The sequence below is a fragment of the Struthio camelus genome, chromosome 7 (assembly GCF_040807025.1).
Source record: "Struthio camelus isolate bStrCam1 chromosome 7, bStrCam1.hap1, whole genome shotgun sequence".
Taxonomy (NCBI): domain Eukaryota; kingdom Metazoa; phylum Chordata; class Aves; order Struthioniformes; family Struthionidae; genus Struthio; species Struthio camelus.
Genome location: NC_090948.1, coordinates 35,888,454 through 35,908,057, shown reverse-complemented (window position 1 = coordinate 35,908,057; position 19,604 = coordinate 35,888,454). Strand labels below are relative to the sequence as shown.

Sequence of the window (19,604 nt, the reverse complement as noted above, 5' to 3'; positions counted from 1 at the left end):
AGCAAGAGTTTCAGTTTCTTCATCATGGCAAACTTGGTGTACTGTCAGTCATTTATAGGTTATATATCATTATATGTTACCGTAATAGCAACTGAATTTGAATCTAATTTTGGCATCAGAAAGACTAAGTAAAAAGGAATAGAAATGGAAGAAGGTGCATTGTGGTATATCTAAAGAGCTCATTTATCTGTTCTAACAAGATCTCTTTCATTCTGGCCAATCTTTTTAATCTTTCATCATGAAATAGGGTCAGTCCTTTAAAATTCAAAGAACTACTTCTCTTGTGTATAACCTGTTTTTACTCTAGGAAAATAATGTATGTGGCATCTTGTTGATTGCTATTATAAGCAGTGCAAGAAACAATTCTTAGTACAGGTGTTGTTCCTAAAGATGAATCTCTCTCAGGTTTTTCCAGACAAAACAGAGCTTTACCACTGCTGCTGGTAGGTTACCTCATGATGGTCTGATACATATGTTTTTTTAGCCGTGTTACACTTGAAACTTTTGCTGTTATACATGGGTACATGTTGGCTAGGAGGAAGGAGCTGCACAGATCTGTAATGTGACTTATAGCATGCATATAACCCAAATTCAGGAAAACACTAACGGAGGGAGGGAAGGTTGTAGTGGTTACTGTGTTGTGCTCTCACCTGCTCTCTCATGGCTGGTACATTCAGGCTACTTTAGAGTGGTGATTTTAATGTGGCTCTTAAAAACAACTATCCTAGTTAGTCATGAAGCACTATTCTTGACATAACTCATTTAACTCGCACGGCTTGTCTAAGCTATGCTAGCTGAAATAAGCCATGATTAGAGCATTGCCAATACAGCTGTTTTTTTAGGGTAGACCTGTCTATAAACTCTAACCAAGCAAGCTCCAAACTCCGTGTGGTTTTTACCAGAGTAAGAACCCTCACTGTGATCCTGAATGTATTTAGTTTATAATGGGAGCTGCAGGGGCTTGCAAAGCTCTTCCTACAATGAATGCGCTAAGGACAAGACGAGAGTTGTGTTTTTCTGCGTGTTCTGTAATCCATCAGTATTGCTTTTTTTTTTTTTTTTTTTTGCTCACTTGCTTGTTTGCAGAATGGTTTGTCTCCATTGCACATGGCAACACAAGGGGATCATCTAAACTGTGTCCAGCTTCTGATTCAGCACAACGTGCCTGTCGATGATGTCACCAATGACTATCTGACTGCACTGCACGTTGCCGCCCACTGTGGCCACTACAAAGTTGCCAAGGTTCTCTTGGACAAGAAAGCAAACCCTAATGCCAAAGCCCTGGTGAGTACGCGGCCGGTTACTATGCCCAGCTAAACGTTCTTCCAAAGTTGCAGTGAGATTTAGTGGAGAGTTATTTTCTGCCTGCTGATGGGTGGCAGGGAGGATGTGTTGTATTAGTGCGGGCAGCCCTGGAGAGGATGCTCTAGGTTCAAAGCGTTAGTAATGTGTTTCATGCAATCAGATTAGACCTTTGCTTACAGGCAGTAAGCAGTGATTTATGAATATCTAGAGTAACTAGAGCACCTTTGCCTCCTGGTAGCTTGTTACAGTTCTGAATAGATTAAGCAGCTGCAGGCGTAACTGCTGTAGTTATTAGTAGAGAAGAAATTCTGATTCTCTGAATGTTTGTAAAGAGAAAATAATCAGTAGCCCTTTAAATTGAGAGAATTTGTATGAGCTCTCAGAGATCTGAAGTAGAAAAAAACGGAATGAGTTGTGTAACACATTTGTGGTATTCTACAGTTAAGTCAATGGAGTCACATACCTTTCTGCTTTAAGAACAACTTCAACAAAACCTGATCAAAATTAGTGTAATTAAACTGTGTGCAAACTAGCTGCATTTTTTTTTGAAGTTACACTTGCAATCTACTGTCTTTAAAATGTCTGTATGGATGGATCTTCAATAACCATTTCAAAAAACGTGAATTCTAACATTAAGTGAGTTGAACGTTGGTTTCACAGCCTGATGCTACCAGTTCGTTCAGTTCCCAAAACGTAATGTGAGTTCCTGAACCCCCCACAAGCAGGGTGGGATTGACTCTTTTCTGAAGGCAGCACAAAGATTTCTTTCTCTCTGCCGCTGTTTTCTGTGTCAGATTGACCTGTCAGGTATTATGGTATATGGATTTATTTCTCTGTTATTAGCAAGTGAGGAGGCTTTTAGGCCTGCAATGTTTATTTTGGCCCTCTGAAATAACCAAAGCATCATATAATGTGTTAGCTTTTTTGAGTTGCAGGCAGTAGTTTCCCATTGGTCTGGTAACCTAGCCATGAGTTTCCTTATCTCCTAAATCATTTAGGGTTTCCTCTTACTCTGTCCTGATCCTTGCCCAGGACAGTTAAGCAGAAGGAGGCTGCAGGCAGTGTCCTTAGCCCGAGCTCCTTGTTCCCTGCAGCGTGTCCGAGCTTTCCCTGCTCGCTTCCCACTGCTAGGGAACGGGAGGTGCAAGCTCTTTACGCTAAACAGGAGCCGACAATTGCACTGACCTCGTAGTACGAAAGCGTATGGGTATTATTCGTTGCTATGTGGTAGGTAACGAAGCTAATTTTGATCAGATCTGAAGCCCCGTTCTGTCAGCTGTCTTCAGAATCATGCTGTGAAGGCTGTTTTGATATGTATGCAGAGCGACATCAGCATTCAGCGTAGTGCTGGTAGCTGCTTTGTACCTGTTTGGGGTGCCCTGAACAGCTTATTTTCATGTGTAACTTGTTTTCTCTTGTATCATCTCATGATAAATAAGAAGATCGTTTTTAATGTTTGTTCTGCTGCACCTGGACTTTTTTTTTTTTTTTTTTTAAGGAATGGGCAAAATAAATGTATTTACATTAAATTGGCAGATAACGAATGAAAGAGAAAACAGTAGTAAGAATAGTTTAGGAAAAGGTTCCAAATGCCAGAGCTTGCAAATGTAAAAGGCTTTTTTTGACAAGCAGTTCTGAAAAGTGAGGGGGGAAAAAAAAAGCAATCAATGACTGTGGTTAAGTAAAAATGAAATTTATGATAATTTTTGGTAAACTGAGAATTTAAAAAGAAAGAATTTTTTGGATTGTACAGCATATTTTATAATTTAAATGGCTATATAAAATACGTGATTTTTAAATCTTTAGATTTTTTTTTTCCCCTCTCTTACATGAACAATTTAGTGAAGTCAAAACAAATTTGGGAGCTGTTTTGTTATCAAATTTGGGGTGAATTCCCCACCCAAGCCTAATTTGTAATGACACATGTGGTGTCAAAAAATGTTCTTTCTCATTTACAGAATGGTTTCACACCTCTTCACATTGCCTGCAAGAAGAACAGAATAAAAGTAATGGAACTTCTTCTGAAGCATGGTGCATCTATCCAAGCTGTGACGGAGGTAAGAAGTGGTCATTGCACATTTGTCTTTATTTCTGATATAAAATGCACTATAACTGTATTAATACCTGAATATTTCTGAAAAAGCATGTGTCATTCAAGTCGTCAATGATTTTGAACTGGATATCAGCAAATAATAAAACTGAATAAATTCAGTTGCCCTAATGGTTCACAACACCCAGGTAATTGGTAGACTTGGGGATAGAGTAGGGATAACAGGTAAAGCATAACAGATAAAATTTTTGAAATGATCTATCACTTCTGCTTACTTCTGCCTATGATTTAATGCACAGAAGATGAAACTTGCACAATTAAGGAGACCAGAGTGAAGACTGTGCTTCACTCAAGTCCTGTTTTGAAAGGTGATTTAATTTACATACCTTGTTTTGGCTTTACGCAGAGTGATATTCACATACCATCACTGGTGATTCCAAATCAGATAGAGAGAAAGCAGTACGCTATTACTTCAGTCAGTATGAGATAGTTTACGCATTGTTACTGGCATATTTGAGAGATTAATTGAGATCCTGTGGGAAATTTAGTTCCTGTCTGTGTATAAAGCTAGAAGGAAAGGTCACATATATGAATGTGAGACCACTGTGGAAGAACTCAGGTTAGAAAAATAAAAGCTATTTCGTTGATTAAACAAGATATAATTAGGTTCCTCTCCCCAAAGTGGAGTTTAATTTGATTCAGGGGTTTTTTGCTAGTTACTGAGTAGCAAATCATACATTCCCTTCCTAAATCTTTGGGTGATAACTAGAAGGCTTTCCCGCACAAAGACTTTTCGTTCTTTTTTTATAGTGCATCCTTTAAATATACAGGCATTCTCACGTTCTTGAGAGAGTACTGAGTCTGCCCTTGCTACAACTCGCACATCTCCAGACTAGCTTTTCAAGACCCCAGGTTGTGGATGCAACTTCTAGATTCAAGTTTGAAGTCCTGTTAGTAAATGAGTGAGAGGCACAGCAAGAACCTTGACAAAAGAGCCATGTCTGTCCTCCATATTTGTAGTTCAGTCACCCTAGATGTAGAAAAGCTGATGTATTCAATTTTATCCTGTTTAAGTACGAAGGATTTAAAAAATGAAAATAACGGCAGTACTTGACTACGCTATCTTGGACAAATAAACCAAGTTAGCAGTCTGATCTGCACCCTCTGAATTCTCTGAATTCCTCCAGCTTCTTTCAAATAAGCACTTTCCAAAAGCGAGAGCTCTTCCTTTATGCCCTGCCACTGCTTCACTGCAAATCCGAAAACCACGTTTGACTGCATTTGTTCAGGTTTATCATGGTACTTTACTCTACTGCTCTACCTTCCTTTCTATGTCTTTCAGTGGCTGTGCTTATACCATAACCGTGCAAGGCAGAATTAGGAGTTGGTGCTTAGCACCCACACATAAACCACTGTTTCCCTTGTCAGAAAGAGAGATGTCAACTCTTACCTGGCCATCAAAAACATTGACCAGAAACTCTGATTATATTCCTCCCCAAAGAACTCTGAAAGCAAACAAGTTCTCTTCTTTGAGAGTTCTGAATAAACAGTGCTTCAAAGGGAAGCAGTACCAAATGTGATGCATCATAAATAGGCGTTGTGGTATGTATAAAGGATTATTAAAGGGAATGCTAATTACCATTTTTTATGGTGATTTCTGTTTTCAAGGTAGATTCCACACCTCTGTTTGTAGATACTGCAACTTCTTTCAGGCTGCAGGCTTGAACCTCTGGAGTATGAGTTGCAGTTTATGAACAAATATGACACACATGCATTGTATTTCCTGTAGACTGCTATTTTAGAAGTGTTTACCAATTTTTGCAGAAGAGGAAGAAGAAATAACATACTCAACCACTTAGCCTGCCTTCTTGCTCATGTTTGCTGTTCTGCATGAGAAAAGAGCAAAACTGCATTTCCCTCACCTCTGCCGTCCTGGGATTTGTGTGCCTCGACGGCGTAGCTCCCTGAATCTGGGGTTACCCAGAGATCCACTGAGCGTTCTCCTTCTCCTGGTAGTGAAACTGCCTTGCAGCCCCTGGCTAACTGTGGCTACAGCTGTGCAGAAGCAGCTGTGAAGAGGCTTTAGAGTGATTCTACTTGGAGAAATATTAACTATTAATTGGGTTTCTGAAGCAAAGTCCTCGAGGTCATACCCTCCTGAATGACTGCTCCCTTTTTGCCCCTTCTCTCTCTTTCTTTCCTGTTGATCCTTTGTATCTTGTAGAAGGGCAGTGCTACAGCTTTGCAATGCTGATGGTGCTGTGAGGTCTCGAGGGAAGGGAGAGCCTCCTTAGCCGAAGTCATTTCGGTTTAGGCCTCTCTGGCTGGATGCCACAGTTTTGAATTCCCTTCCTCCTGGAGAAGCAGTGCGATGGAGCTCACCACTGAGATCAATAAGCGTTTTTATGGACCCAAAACAATCGGATATGGTGGGGAGAATGGACACTTTTTAAAATTAGCTATATGTTCCAAGGAGTACTACCTCTGTACCAGGAGCAATTCTATCCAGTTTTTTTTCTGATCCAAAATGGCATTTAACAAAAGTTTCTATCTTTTTGTTATAATGTGTTAAATAGAACATAGAAGTAAAAACTTGAGGAAAAAATTCTGCTTAGCTATAGTTGATTTTAGCTTATGAAGAACTAATGAATTCCTGGAGTGTTTTTTATGTTTGCTTGTGAGTCATACCCATATATGTTTCCAATTTTGTGTGCACTTTACTATAAGCATCTGTATATGTCTTTGAAAAGACAAGATCCTCTCAGAAGGAGCAGGTGCTTAGACTTGCCTATTTTAAAATAACTCATTTTTCCCCGTGGGCATCAAAGAAAATATTGTAAAAGTAAACAGCTAAGTTTGATTTTGGTTTGGTTTTCAGTCAGGGCTTACTCCGATCCATGTTGCTGCTTTCATGGGACATGTAAATATTGTATCGCAGCTGATGCATCACGGAGCATCGCCCAACACTACCAATGTGGTGAGTAACGTTTCTTTTCAGTGTGGCAGAGGTGTGAAGCGTTATAACCTGAGCACTAATGCAAAATGCCTAATTCTGGAAGTTGCCATCCACCTCCGTAGCAGTCATGGCTCCCGTTGAAGTCACATGAAAGTGCAGCCTGCAAATTCCTACTGAGGAGATGTTTGAAAGGTTGAAGAAACCTCAAAAGAGGCAGGTTTTAAGTAGCTTCTTTGTTCCCTTTATTTTCTAAGGAAAGAATGAGAACCTAATCACTGTAGCTTCTCATAGGTCTTTTTTGAGATGTGTTCTTGACTGTTGATCACTGTTTTCCCTGAACCCCGGGGGCCTGCCATTTAAGGGAAGTTCTGCTGTTATCAACAGATTGCAGCAGATTGTCAGGACATATTGCTTGGGTTCATACAGCCATACAAGTGTGCTTTTCTACTGGATGTGCACTGTGTGCCCCAAAGCTCCCAGGGCACGTGTAAAAACTGAAGTTGTCGTTAGATGGACAGTTGAAAATTGAGAAGCAAATTGATTGTTTTTAACAACCAATTGTTTGGCGTCAAAATCTCCCTTCCAACTTGCATATGCAGGTGCAGTTAGAATCTTTCATTAAAGTCTTCATCTGCAAATAGAACTATGTTTTATATATATATGCAACAGCATTTGTAAATTAGTGAGTATTTATACCTTAAGATATATGAGTGTTCAAATATCTAGCAAGCAGCTTCCCTCCTGAATTCATTCTGGTTTACTTGGATTTGTCTTTTGTTAAGTGCGTACAGCCTTGCATTTATGTACATAGTGAAGTTTTTTCCTCCTTGTTCCCTCATCTGAGTGCATGTCAGATAACAAATGATGGTAGGGGCATAGGGCATAGCAGAAGGAAAGCCAAGAAAGATATGTCTATCTGAATATATAAATCTTGAAATAGTTTTTAATTTTTGTTTGACCTGATTAGGAGCCATTTAAATGGACATGATTTTTAACACTGTTAATAAAGTGCTAGTGAATACAAAAATTGCAGTGTTGCTTTTCAGCAAAATGCTAAGCACAAAGATACTGTTATGGTGAGAAACTGACCCAGAAATAAATTGCTTTGCAGCATATAGCTCAGAGGTCGAATATTGACTTAATCTCCCTTCTTGCTCGCAAATAACTCCTACAAAATATTCTTGTGGTGATTATTCTAAGCTAGGTCACCAATAGTTTCGTGTTTATGAAACATGTTGAGTTTTAGTTTTCTTTTTTTTTTTTCTGGGTTCTTTGATGATATTTTGTTTTTGCTGCTGTGTGCTAGAGAGGAGAAACAGCACTGCACATGGCTGCCAGAGCTGGCCAAACAGAAGTTGTTCGATACCTAGTACAAAATGGAGCTCAGGTGGAAGCTAAAGCTAAGGTAAGGTGATGGTCCAGGTATAAGAACTGTAAACTATTTATATTTAACCAAGCAAGGAGTCACATTGTTCTCGCATATCTCTTTTGGGAAGAGAAAGGCAGATGAAGCCATGGGCCGTGGTGGAATGACCACTATGATGTTTTGTTACATACTCTGTCACTGTAGTCATGAGTGTGCTGCATGTAAGAGAGAAACCAAGAGGTGTCAAGCTTGTACCATGCCTGTTTTTTCACCAACTTTTAATATAAATTGTTCTATTTGTTTAAAGAGTTTTATTTCATAAGGGGGGGAAAAGCCTCAAATCTGCTTTTATTTCTGCAAAGCTGTAATCTCTGTGCTGCTGGTGTCTGCTGTCATATCCTTAAACATGAGGCTGTATGTGTTCAATGATATTTCTAAAGTATTCTAATCCTTCTAAAGAACACCTCATAAAGAGCCCGCTACAGAGGTGCCAACTCTGACAGTCGTTAGAAAACAGGCATGGGAGCTTTGTGGAGAGGATAGAAAGGAGAGCTGGAGGGGCATGTGTCAGTTAAGCTGGAAATACAATGATACCATCAAAGAAAGAGTAATTTAGCTGTAGGAATTTCTCAGTAGCAGATGAAGATTAAGGAGAGCAAGTCTGGTAGTGGGTGGATGAATGTGGTAAGCTGTTTTGATTGCAGTGAGACTGCTGTTGTGGAAGAAGAGTAAATTAATAAATTTACATTATTTCTTAGCATCTCAGAGAGCAGAATATAAGGGAGGATATTGTGGCAGCTGGTTGCTGTGGGAGATAGTGTGAAAGGCAGAAGAATCAAGAAAGTTAATGGAGGGAAAGAATCCAGAGGACACTGGATGAGCAGCAAATCATTATTAGGATGTGGCTCAAATTCCAGGGCCAACAGAGTCACTGACTTGACCTGACTGCGAGCTGGGTTGGCCTGTCTATGGGAAAAGGGAGCTGGGGCAGGAGAGGGCGTTGGTGGAAAGTCTACAAGGCACAGAAGAGGGAAGTAGCACAGGACTGGAAAAAGACAAACAGAACCTATAGAAACAATTGCAATTGAGGAAGATGAGGGAGGAGGAATAAGAAGTGGTCAAGAGACACTAAAGATGGATACAAAATTAGAGAAATAAGGGAGTTCCAGGAAACAGGGAAAGGCGATAAATGTAAGCAATAAATGTCAGCTTTAGTAGGTCAGACAAGGAAAACTTTTTTGCAAATAGTCATTAAATGAATAAAATTACAAAGAAATCTATTTGTCACTGTTAAATTATTATCTCTGATTTGACTCACAAAGAAAGTTACCAGTAAGAATGTTTACTTGTAAGGAACTCTGACTAAATATTTATGGCAGATGCATTTCGTATATCTGCAAAGTCTGACCACAGAAGTGATCCATGTGGTCTGCAAATCTCCAAAGACGTTCTGAAAGTGAGCAGCTCGTGCTTGGAAGCAGAGTCATGCAAATATTCTCTAAATGATTTCACACAATGATTTAATTTGTGCAAATTGCCATTGCTTGTGATCAATTTGTTATCATAAATAATAACTCGATAGAAGTAATAGATCATATGCCGGCACTAGCCATGAGGAATTTGTGCAAAATGGGTGTTAAAATGCAAACGTTTAAGAGACCATAAAGGCTCTCCAGCAATCGGAGGAGAATTACCCTGTGGAGAAGAAGCATTCACGTCCTGACATGGTCTCATCCTAAATCCCAAAGGTGTAAAGTCAGTATTGCAGGATGGACATGGACAGAAGTCTCACTAGCAAAGAACAGCGCAGAACTACTCTTGATGCAGGATGTGGAAGTGCAATGTGGAAGTGAATTCAGTAGGGAAAGATGGGGAAAGAAAGATGTTTGAATGGTTTATGAGGAACAGGAAAAAGTGAAAGTCACAGGCATAGTTGGCCATACTGCTGTGATGGTGTGCTTATATGCAACTAAGAACGAGGACAGAACAACAAATCATGAAGAAGGAAGAAATTATCTGTGAGACAGCACAAGGTCACAGATTTTCTTCAGTGTTTTCACTGAAGAAAAATAAATAAGATTTGAGATTCATGACAGGACAACTCCTATACTTAGAATCAATGGGATTATGTTGTTCTGAATGAACAGTTAGAAAAAGAAAGTGAATTTCAGCATCACATTGGATTTCTTCTTCCTGTTATTTTTTAAATGGTTGAATTTAATTATGATCTGTTTCCTTAAAATGATGTCTTGATATTAATCTTTGTTTTTTTCATTTTAGATACCTCCTACTGTAAAGTCACAAAATATCAAACAAATAGTTCACCAATAAAAAAAACCCCACAAAATACATTATGTAGTACAAATTACTAGGCAATAATACACTAGTCTCCTCAAGTCATCTCAGGCAATGATTAAGTTGTTAGATGTTGCCTGGAATCATAGAAGAGGTCAAGATATGAGGAACAGAGGTATGCATTCGCTGCATTTAGAGAAAGGTCTCAAATTCAACAGGAAACTCAAATGTAATTCAATGGCAAAGCAAAGTGAGGCAAGTCCAAATTAAGAAAACTGGTCAGTTTTATTTACTGTTATGGAGTAGGTATTTGTATGGAACATGTTTGTGATGCGTCAATAGAGTACCAGGTATCTTTATGATATGACAAAGAGAAAACAGTGTTTGATATTCAGTAGGTAAGACTTCAGTAGAGTTAATGTTCATCAGCAATTTCAAAAAGCAACAGAATCTAGGCAAATATTTTCTGTCCAAATACGAACCCTAGTTTTCTTACATAGGTCTGTACTATTTTCTGTATATTTAGGATGACCAAACGCCGCTGCACATTTCTGCTCGACTGGGAAAGGCAGATATAGTACAGCAGCTGCTACAGCAAGGAGCATCTCCAAATGCGGCTACGACGTCTGGCTATACACCCCTGCATCTTTCTGCTCGAGAAGGACATGAAGATGTAGCTTCTGTTCTTTTGGATCATGGTGCATCTTTAGCTATCATTACCAAGGTAAAAGAGTTGCAAAAATGATAGCTTGAGTAGTAAAATAAATCTGTAGCACGTGCTACTTGTCAATTAGATACTTTCAGAGTCATATATGCATACAAACAATGTAAGAATGAGGTTGTTCTTTGTTAAAAGGGTGCACAGCTTTGTGTTTTTATCTCAGAGCCTGCTGTCTCACGTATCCCAGTGATTAGACATGCATTCGTTTCAGAACAAGAGGAATGCAGAGCAGAACTTCCTTACAGCAGTTGATAAGCTGTTACCCATCCTTGTCCTTGGACCTTTGGTGGTGTGAGGAAAGGAACTGTCTCTTCCCTTTTTACAGCCATTTTAATGTAGATATGGCTTTCCCTTGCAAAGGAGAACTTCCAGGCCTGTCAGGGCAGTAGAAATAGGAAAGCTGTAGGCTTGCTGCCTCTAGGGATGCCCATGACTTTGTAAGGGGCTGGGAGGAAAAGGCAGTCTCCTTGTAGATTAGAGACATTCTCTGCCCCGGACTTCCAGACACTCTAGGAAAAAAGCATGCTGGAGGCTGCTGTGTAATGATTTTCTTTTACAGAAAGGATTTACTCCTCTACATGTGGCTGCAAAATATGGGAAAATTGAAGTAGCCAACCTCCTGCTGCAAAAGAACGCGTCTCCAGATGCTGCTGGAAAGGTAGGCCAGAGGAAGCCACGGCAACTTGCATAGCAAATGCCTATATACACATAGTAGTCTAATAATATCAACCTACCTACTTACCACCACACACACTAATATTCATAGCTGAGGTTTAACTGGTGCAGGTTTCATATCCCAATTCCTTTTGGGGCTGCTAGGAGTCAGCAAACTCTTGGCAAAAGTGACTTCTGCTGTTGTTAATTGATGACAAAATTGTTATGTCCTCTGTGTATCCATCCAGGGGAATGGAGACGAGCCATTCCCTAGCCTCCTGCTCAGACTATTTACAGTCCTTATCAGAGTTTTCAGGCAGCTGGCTGTGCTTCTCCCAGTCCCATGACAGGGGGCAAAGCCGAGTAGGTCCTCAACCTTTTAAAGTCAGCCCAGCTCAGACTTTCACAGATCCAAGGGATGACTGGCTTATCCACTGCAGTAAAAGAAAAACAGTGCAAAGGGTTTGACCTCAGGGTTAAAATTCCTTACCTGCTGTGTGCTGAGGGTAGCACAGATACGTGCTTCTCTGTTTGTCTGGGCCTAGGAAAAGTTAACTAGGGTTTCACAGCTCAGTAATGATTTTCAGATCTGTTTCATTTTTTGATTCAAAAGTTATTAAAGGCTCTCAATACATAAATGACTAATAGCAGTGCCTTTTTCACCTTGTCTACTCTAATTTTCCAAACTCATGAGTTTTCCCTGGAGGTTGTCTGTAACAGCACTTGTTTGTTCTGCATGTGTTTTTAGAGCGGTTTAACACCACTGCATGTAGCTGCACATTACGATAATCAAAAAGTGGCACTTCTACTGTTGGACCAGGGAGCTTCACCTCATGCATCTGCCAAGGTACAAGTACTGACCACTCTGGGGGAACAACACATAGGATTTTTATATCACTTTATTCTCTATCTAGTTCTCATCCTTCCAGGATGTATATGCTACAGCTTGCAACAGCAGGGACCCTTTGACCTTGTTTATTAATGTCTCACATCCACATAAAGCTCTGTAAGCTGTTAAAATGACTCCACTGGTGAATAAAAAAGACGTAAAGAAAGCAAGTATGGATATAGAAAAATTTAACATTTTTGGTTCCAATGAAGTTCCATCCTACTGAATACTAAGCTTTGCCTTCACTTATCTGGTCTCCTTAGTGCCTTCCTACAGCCAGCCAACTTTATATTTTTGCCTCTTTACCATCTGTGTAGGGTGAGAACAGCTTGGAGTTACTGCCTTGCTTAGCAGGGGAAGTGCTCCTGTATTGCACCACAGGATGATTTTTGAAGTGCAATATGTTTTTCAGTACAATTCTTTTTTTAATTACTAATGTGCTTCATCATACTTGTACCATAGGGTAAATAGACTTTTGAGAAAATAAAACAACTGGTCACAGCCCTGTTTGGATTGTAATTTGCTGTAGGCAAGGCAAAACATAGTGTAAGATTTCAGGAGGATGTGAAAGAATAAACATGTGAAAGTATAATAGTTCTCTGACTAGATAAAAGAATTTAGAGAAGTCTGAAGTGTCTGTATCTTTTAGGGGTTGGGGGGGATTGCCCATCGGTATCCCAGTTTTAAATAGTGTCCAGTAATCAATAGTTGGACAGCAGCAATAAGTAAAACAAGGCTTAAGAATATCTAGGTCCAAGCAGGGTAAGCACAGTGTAAATACCCTATCTGAAACAGCCAGATGTAGTTCTAAATTTCATCCTGGAAAAAAACTGTGGAGTAGGAGAGCTAGTGGAAAAGCCAATATCATGCAGAGACAGAGAGTCCTCCTTGATTGCCCTCCTCTCACATGTGACTGAGCAGAGCCATAACAGGAGAGCCCTTCTGCATGGCTAAAGAGGAGAACAGAGTCTGCTATAAATGGTAGGTCCCAGAATGCGCAGTGCAAAAGAGAGGCAAGTTAAATAAACATTGCTAGCCAGGAGCCACGATACAGTCTAAAATCAATAATGTCGATAGTGGCAATCTGCCAGAGCAGTGCCCCAGGAGGTGAACTGGAGTGATCTCTGATCTTTCACTACTGCAGCACAGCGTTCTTAAATGCCACAGTGGGGAAGGAAAGGCCTCCTGAAGGGGATGAGAAGTCACTGACCCAGTTTTCACTGAAAGAAGCGACTGGCAGTGGAAGCCGTGCATCCTGTAAGGGCGGGGATTGCTGAACCCGCGGCCAAGGGCTTGGGAAGCCCAAACCAAGGCGGAAAAACTATAGTAAAATAATAAACTCATGTGTCAGTCACCTTGGCTTCCCCATCTGTAACCAGACAGTTTTGTAGCTGCTACTTTGGGCCTTCAGTGCCAGCTTTAGCACTTCATAAAACAAAGCATTTGCTAGTATTCTGCAGCAAGTGAGCTCCAGCGACACACTGAGTAGAGCATCAATCCTAAATAAAATTAATGGTAGCACGTCTGTTGCTTTAGGCACCCACTGTGCAGTCATCTGAAAGATGATGTGGTAACAGCAGATGATTTCCTATTTCTTTTGTAAATGTGATATAATAAATAAATGTGTTAAGTCATGCATCTCATCACTAGCTCCACAGTTAGATTTGTCAACGGTTGGTTTCTCTCTACCCCTCCTCTCTCTAACGCTGGTCTTATGAGGGGCTCGTTAGCCTGGCACGGCGGCGTTTGCCTTGATCAGTTGGAGGGTGTGGGAGGTAGGCAAGTCCAAGTACAGCAATGTGATACAAGCGACTATTCTGTCTTATAGGTGGAAATTAGGCTTGCACCTAATTTTAATTGGCATCCATTTTATGTTGCCTCTCTTCTTTTTATTTCTCAAACCTCTTTTTTTTTCCCCTCTCCCTCTATCTTTAACCTTTTTCCTGTTTTACCTCTTTTCCCTGACAGCCAGAATATTTCAGTATTGTCCCTCCAAACATCATCGTTCCCTTCTGTGTCTATTCATGGTGACAGAGCACAGGCCTTATCATGAGGAAAGATACAGACTGAGACTGAGCCGAATTTCAGCTTTTATTTTTCAGTTTTCTTGTTGCCTTCTCTTGGCAACCTGCTGCTTTCTGTTTCCCTGAAAGCGAAATATATCAATTTCTGAGGAAAAAGCTTGAAACTGCCTTTGTATACATGAGCTCAGTTTAAAATATACAGATAGAGGAGCTTAGCACAGCTGATAGGTGCTCACGTGCTGCTGGCTGTATTGCATGTCAGTTCTGTGCAGGGAGTCCAAGCGAGGGGCTCGTGTTTGTTTTTTCTGATGCACTTTAACTTCGAAGCAAACATAAAGTGGCCTTATACTTTCCCCATGAGCTGCGGCACCACGTTTCGTGGTGTCTTTGGCACTGCTGCAGCCTGCTTTGCTGAGGTGCAGAGCACTCCCAAGCCAGGCGACGTCAGGGGATGCTGCGCTTCGAGCAAAGAGCCTGTGTTGTGCCCCGCTGACCACCCTCAGGTATCTTGGTCTTGACTAAAGAGGCATTGCAGTCTCACCCAAAAGCTGGTCCTGCCTTAGTCAGTGTTTGATATTTGCATTTTTACATCTATTTGTCTATTTTCTGCCAAGTTCTTTCTCTTTTAGAATTATAAAATTTTATCAAGCAATAGGTACTACTTTTATATTCTTACTGGTGGACTCACTAGCTGCACATACTGGAAGGAATAAAATAGTTAAAGGACGTAAGCCTATAAAGTCCTGTACTTTAATTCTCCCTTGACCTGAACAAAAACAGTCTCTCAATAAGGTTAGAGTAAATGTTGCAGGAAAGATTGACCATATTTCACATATATAATGCTTTGATTCACACTGCGAAATGGGAAAAAACAAACAATAACAGCTGTTTTGAGTTATGAACACACATCCTGCTCTTCTCTGTGTTGAAGATTTATATGTACATATAAGGAAAAGTAACAAATGTCTGTGAAATGAAACTCAGAGTCCTCTCGCTATAGGTTGCGCATTTCTGAATGGATAATTTTATCCCCAAATTTGAAAGTATCAAACTTCTCAGAATTCCCTTAGCTGTAGCAGTCTATTTAAAAAGAGTTTGCTTAATGCCCTGGTATGTTCATTTGTACAGCTAGCTGATACTGTGTTTGATTGTGTTTGGCAGAATTGTTCACCCTAATCACTTATCTTCACAGAGTGAAGTAGGTACCGAAAAGTGATTTTTCATGTTGTTTAATGAGTAGCTTGCAATGAAGTGCTTTCTGTTGACAGAACGGCTATACACCACTGCACATAGCTGCCAAGAAAAACCAGATGGACATAGCAACTACGCTGCTGGAATATGGTGCTGATGCCAACGCTGTAACCAGGCAGGGCATTGCCCCTGTGCATCTTGCCTCTCAGGACGGCCACGTGGACATGGTGTCGTTGCTTCTTACTAGAAATGCTAATGTAAATCTCAGCAACAAGGTGAGCTCAGCAACGGGGCGGGGGGGGGCACAAGGTAAGCATTCCCTCTCTTTGGTGCTAGGGCAATAAACAAAAACGATGTCAAGAAAGATAGGGGCCTGCAAGTAAATTTTATCCAATGCAATTCTGCAGGTTTTTTGACAAACTGTATCTCATAGTTCCCAGGTTCTGTAGTACCACATGTTGCAGAGGAATTTATAAATCCATCTCCCTTCCTTCCACAATACGCTAGTCTGCCAAAACATGCCCGCAGAGAAAAAATCTTCCTCGCCCCAGCAGTTAGCGAGGTGGCGTGTGTCATTTATGAGCCTCTAGATATATGCCTGCCCCTTAAGTAATGGTAACAACCAACTTGTTAAGAGAAGCTGAATTTTTTATAGGATAGTAACAGTGAGGTTGTCTGAGATTTTGTTCATTAATTTAAGTGATTCCTCCTCCCCAGGGGACGTTCCTTAGAGCACAGTGTTCTTCAGTGTAATTTCTCCTGGGGACTCGAAAGGGAAGTCAATGGATTTTAGTTTCTATATGGATGACTTTATAGGCCATTAAGTCTGCTCTGTGGTAATGTTTCTAGCAAATGTGCAGCCTTCATTCTTTAAATGCCCCCTCCCAGCCTTCATAGTTGTTGTAAAGTGCAGTTTTGGTATGGATTTATGTGGCTAAAGTGGAAAGGCAGGAGACAAATTTTTCATAGACACTGTTTCTCATTTGCAGCAGGTAGAAAGACTCAGTGTCCTCTGAGGCTGCGCGTGGTGCTTCAGAGAGCTGCCATGTTTTTCTGTTTCTAACTTTACAATTTGTTTATTTTTGGTCCCTACTGCAGGTAACTTCCCTTGCCGATACTGACTTTCCCTAGTCTTAATCAAGTGTGCGGGCTTGTGTGGTGCAGGGTGTGCTTTGTATCTCCAGAGTACAATTTGTCATGTATGCTTTTTGTGTCGTGTTGGCTATCGTGGTTTTGCTGCTGAGGCTAATACAGGGAGTATGATTGCTGCTGCTTGGCATTTTGATTCAGTCCCACCAGAGGTTGATTACCTGCAGCATCCTTCAATCTGTTACTATTCAGTTGCAATCTCTAGTTTCTCATTATACAGATAACAGTGCCCTTTGAAAACAGTTGCACTCACTTAAGGATCCACTTTTCATCAGAGCTCAGCACCTATATGTGGAGCCAAATATTTAAAGGATGTCGACTTTTCTTTTTTGCAACAGGAATAAAGATGCTGTTCATTTCTTGCAGTGTCCATGGCATGTTTGGGAGCTGAATACTCAGAGTCCCATGTGTCAGCGCGGAGCACTTATTGAACCTTTTAAAAGGGTTTGGCCCATAGTATCCTGGCCCCATTAGCTAACTTACATTTGATTATTTTTGTATATTTGTGTAATGTGACCCACCTAAGTTGCATAGTCATAAGCATTGCCCATTCTCCCAGCCAGTAGTGAAACTCTCACTCAGCAGTTACTACCTTTGGTAGCAAGTCCACACTGCGAGACATGGGCGGAAGGTACACAGTTCTGTGGAGATGCCTTTGGGTTTAAGTGGTAGGAAACTGTGGTAAGAAACTTAACTAGTGTTTCTGCCTGATATGCCAGTTGCTGCGACTTGCTGTTCTGTCACCCGTGTGAAAGAGAGCAGGAACAGCAGGAGGAAAGAACTGTAACCTGCAGGGAAAGGAAATTCTTTCCCATTCCTAACAGCACCTCCTAATCTCTTCTACCTCTTTTATATTATATCTTTTATATGACAAAGTTGCGTGGCTTGCTGAGGTTTTAAGAATCTTAGGTCTAAAGTTAGAGGATAAGAAAAATAATGAGCTATCTAAAAATCCAGATATCATCTAGCAAGTCTGTATGCTCCCTGGGCTAAGAGGAATGGGCCTGATCTCAGAGAAATGTAGTTTATCATTTTTGTCTGTGTTTGAAAATATTCAGGTATAGAAACTTGATCGGTAAAAGGTAAGGTTTAAATCTGAGTGAATGTTGCTCCTAGAAAACTTGTAGGAAGGTAAACACTCATTCAGTGTTCCTTTAAAAATCTTACTCATTCTCAGGAAGTGAAATAGCCAGGGGAGAAGAAATATCTGGCAAATTTTTCTTGAAGTGCTGTAAAATAGTTTGCTATCCCACTTTCAATGTTGCATAAAGAAGCGTTCCTTGTGTAAAGGAAACATTAACTTGCTGGCTTTCAAATTGTAATTTCCTGTGATTCAACAAATGTAATCAGTAAGCACATCACACAGATAAATTCCACGTTCATTTGCAATCTGTCCTTTCATTAAATGCAGTAGGGCTTTTTGAGTGTTACCAGTAGAGGAATTTGTCTTTTAGTATTCATGCATTTCCTCTGAAAGATTGTTACCTGTTGCTCCTGCTTTATAGAGTGGACTGACGCCACTCCATCTGGCTGCTCAAGAGGACCGAGTCAATGTAGCAGAGGTTCTTGTTAACCAAGGAGCTGCTGTTGATGCACAGACAAAGGTATGAACACCACTGTAAACATGTATTATTTCCTTTCAGGGAAGCATGAGCCTGGGAACTAGACTAGCAACCAGTTTCAGGGTGAAACTGAACTAACAACAGTGAAACATTCCTTGGAATCAGTTATTATAGAATATATTTTGAACACTGAAGACATGTAGACTTGCATGTTTAAGATTATTATGCTCAGTCTTTGAGCAGTAAGCTTATTTTTTGTCAAATACCTAGATATTTAGATTGTATCTTATTATTCTATTTTACAATATATTTTTTATTTTTATCATTCTTCCTATTCTATTTATTCTGAAAGAAAGTGGCATTAATCTGCTCTCTGTATGTAAGAAAACTGTCAGAAAAGCTAGAGCTATCTCTTCAGAGATATCTTACACTCTTTCACCATACCCATAGCATCATCTACATTTTGTAATTTTTCTGTTGTACATACTTTTGATTCAGCTGACACTAGAAGCAACACATAGCAGAATTGTTATTTGAAACATCTGCGTTTACAGCAACACGAGTGATATAAATGTGGAGCAGGCGTTCCTGGTTATTAAGTGGTTAATATTTTTCTCCTGATTCATGAGACTTTATGAAATGAAGTAGTCTCCTTTCACTGAGCTGATATGAAACAGCCATCCATAGACATGATTCTGCAACTGCAAGCATCATGCATATGTAAGGGCTACCTTCTATTCCTACAGCCTCGCTCAGCCTGCATGACTAGATGCCTGTGAATGTCTAAGCCACTTCCTTTCGCAAAGTGTAATTGTGTGGGTCATTGAATAATGTGGGTGCATAATAGGGAACTGACTTTTTCTGGTGTCCCAAATTCAGACCAGACCAGCGTTCTTCCAACAGAAATATGGACATATTAGGTTCTAGGCAAATACGGCTCTATTCTATCTTCAAAAACAGTATTGCAGATGAAACATGTAGCTCTTGGGGGAAAAACATAAGTTTGTTTGCTTATCACTGTTATCTAACATAAAATACATATACGCAGTGGTCATCCATTTCCAACTTAGTTGCATAAACATAGTTTTGCCTAAAATAAATACTTGGACCCCTAAATAAGAGGAACCCAACTTTCCAAGGTGCTTGGGGGATGGCTTTGGGGACCTCAGCAATAGTGCCTTCCTACTTCAGGGTATTGGTTTGGGAGTGATGGCTGTGGCAGAATTCCAAGGGCCTATCTACAAATGGTTTTATGCTAACTAATGCTGTATACAGTGCTCAGAAATTAAAGATGATGATCTCAGTATTGATTACACTTACATTCATCATGCGTTCTGTAGATCTCGGAATTGTTCCTTTAGATGGAAAGAAATCAATTACTTGGGCTGATCAAATCGACTAAATGAACCAAGTTTCGCAACCTGACCTGCACACTTTGTGCA

The 19,604-nt window shown here is 40.2% G+C and overlaps 1 protein-coding gene across 17 annotated transcripts in view; it reads left to right on the top strand.

The window, feature by feature from the left end:
- The window catches only part of ANK3 (ankyrin 3), a 373,731-nt gene that overhangs the window by 261,610 nt on the left and 92,517 nt on the right, over positions 1-19,604 (top strand). For all 17 annotated transcript variants that reach the window (XM_068950763.1, XM_068950768.1, XM_068950765.1 and 14 more), the window contains 9 exons: positions 1,087-1,284; positions 3,264-3,362; positions 6,234-6,332; positions 7,618-7,716; positions 10,499-10,696; positions 11,253-11,351; positions 12,096-12,194; positions 15,529-15,726; positions 18,106-18,204. In XM_068950763.1, coding sequence (XP_068806864.1) covers positions 1,087-1,284; positions 3,264-3,362; positions 6,234-6,332; positions 7,618-7,716; positions 10,499-10,696; positions 11,253-11,351; positions 12,096-12,194; positions 15,529-15,726; positions 18,106-18,204 — 1,188 coding nt within the window. The remainder of the gene's footprint in view (positions 1-1,086; positions 1,285-3,263; positions 3,363-6,233; positions 6,333-7,617; positions 7,717-10,498; positions 10,697-11,252; positions 11,352-12,095; positions 12,195-15,528; positions 15,727-18,105; positions 18,205-19,604) is intronic.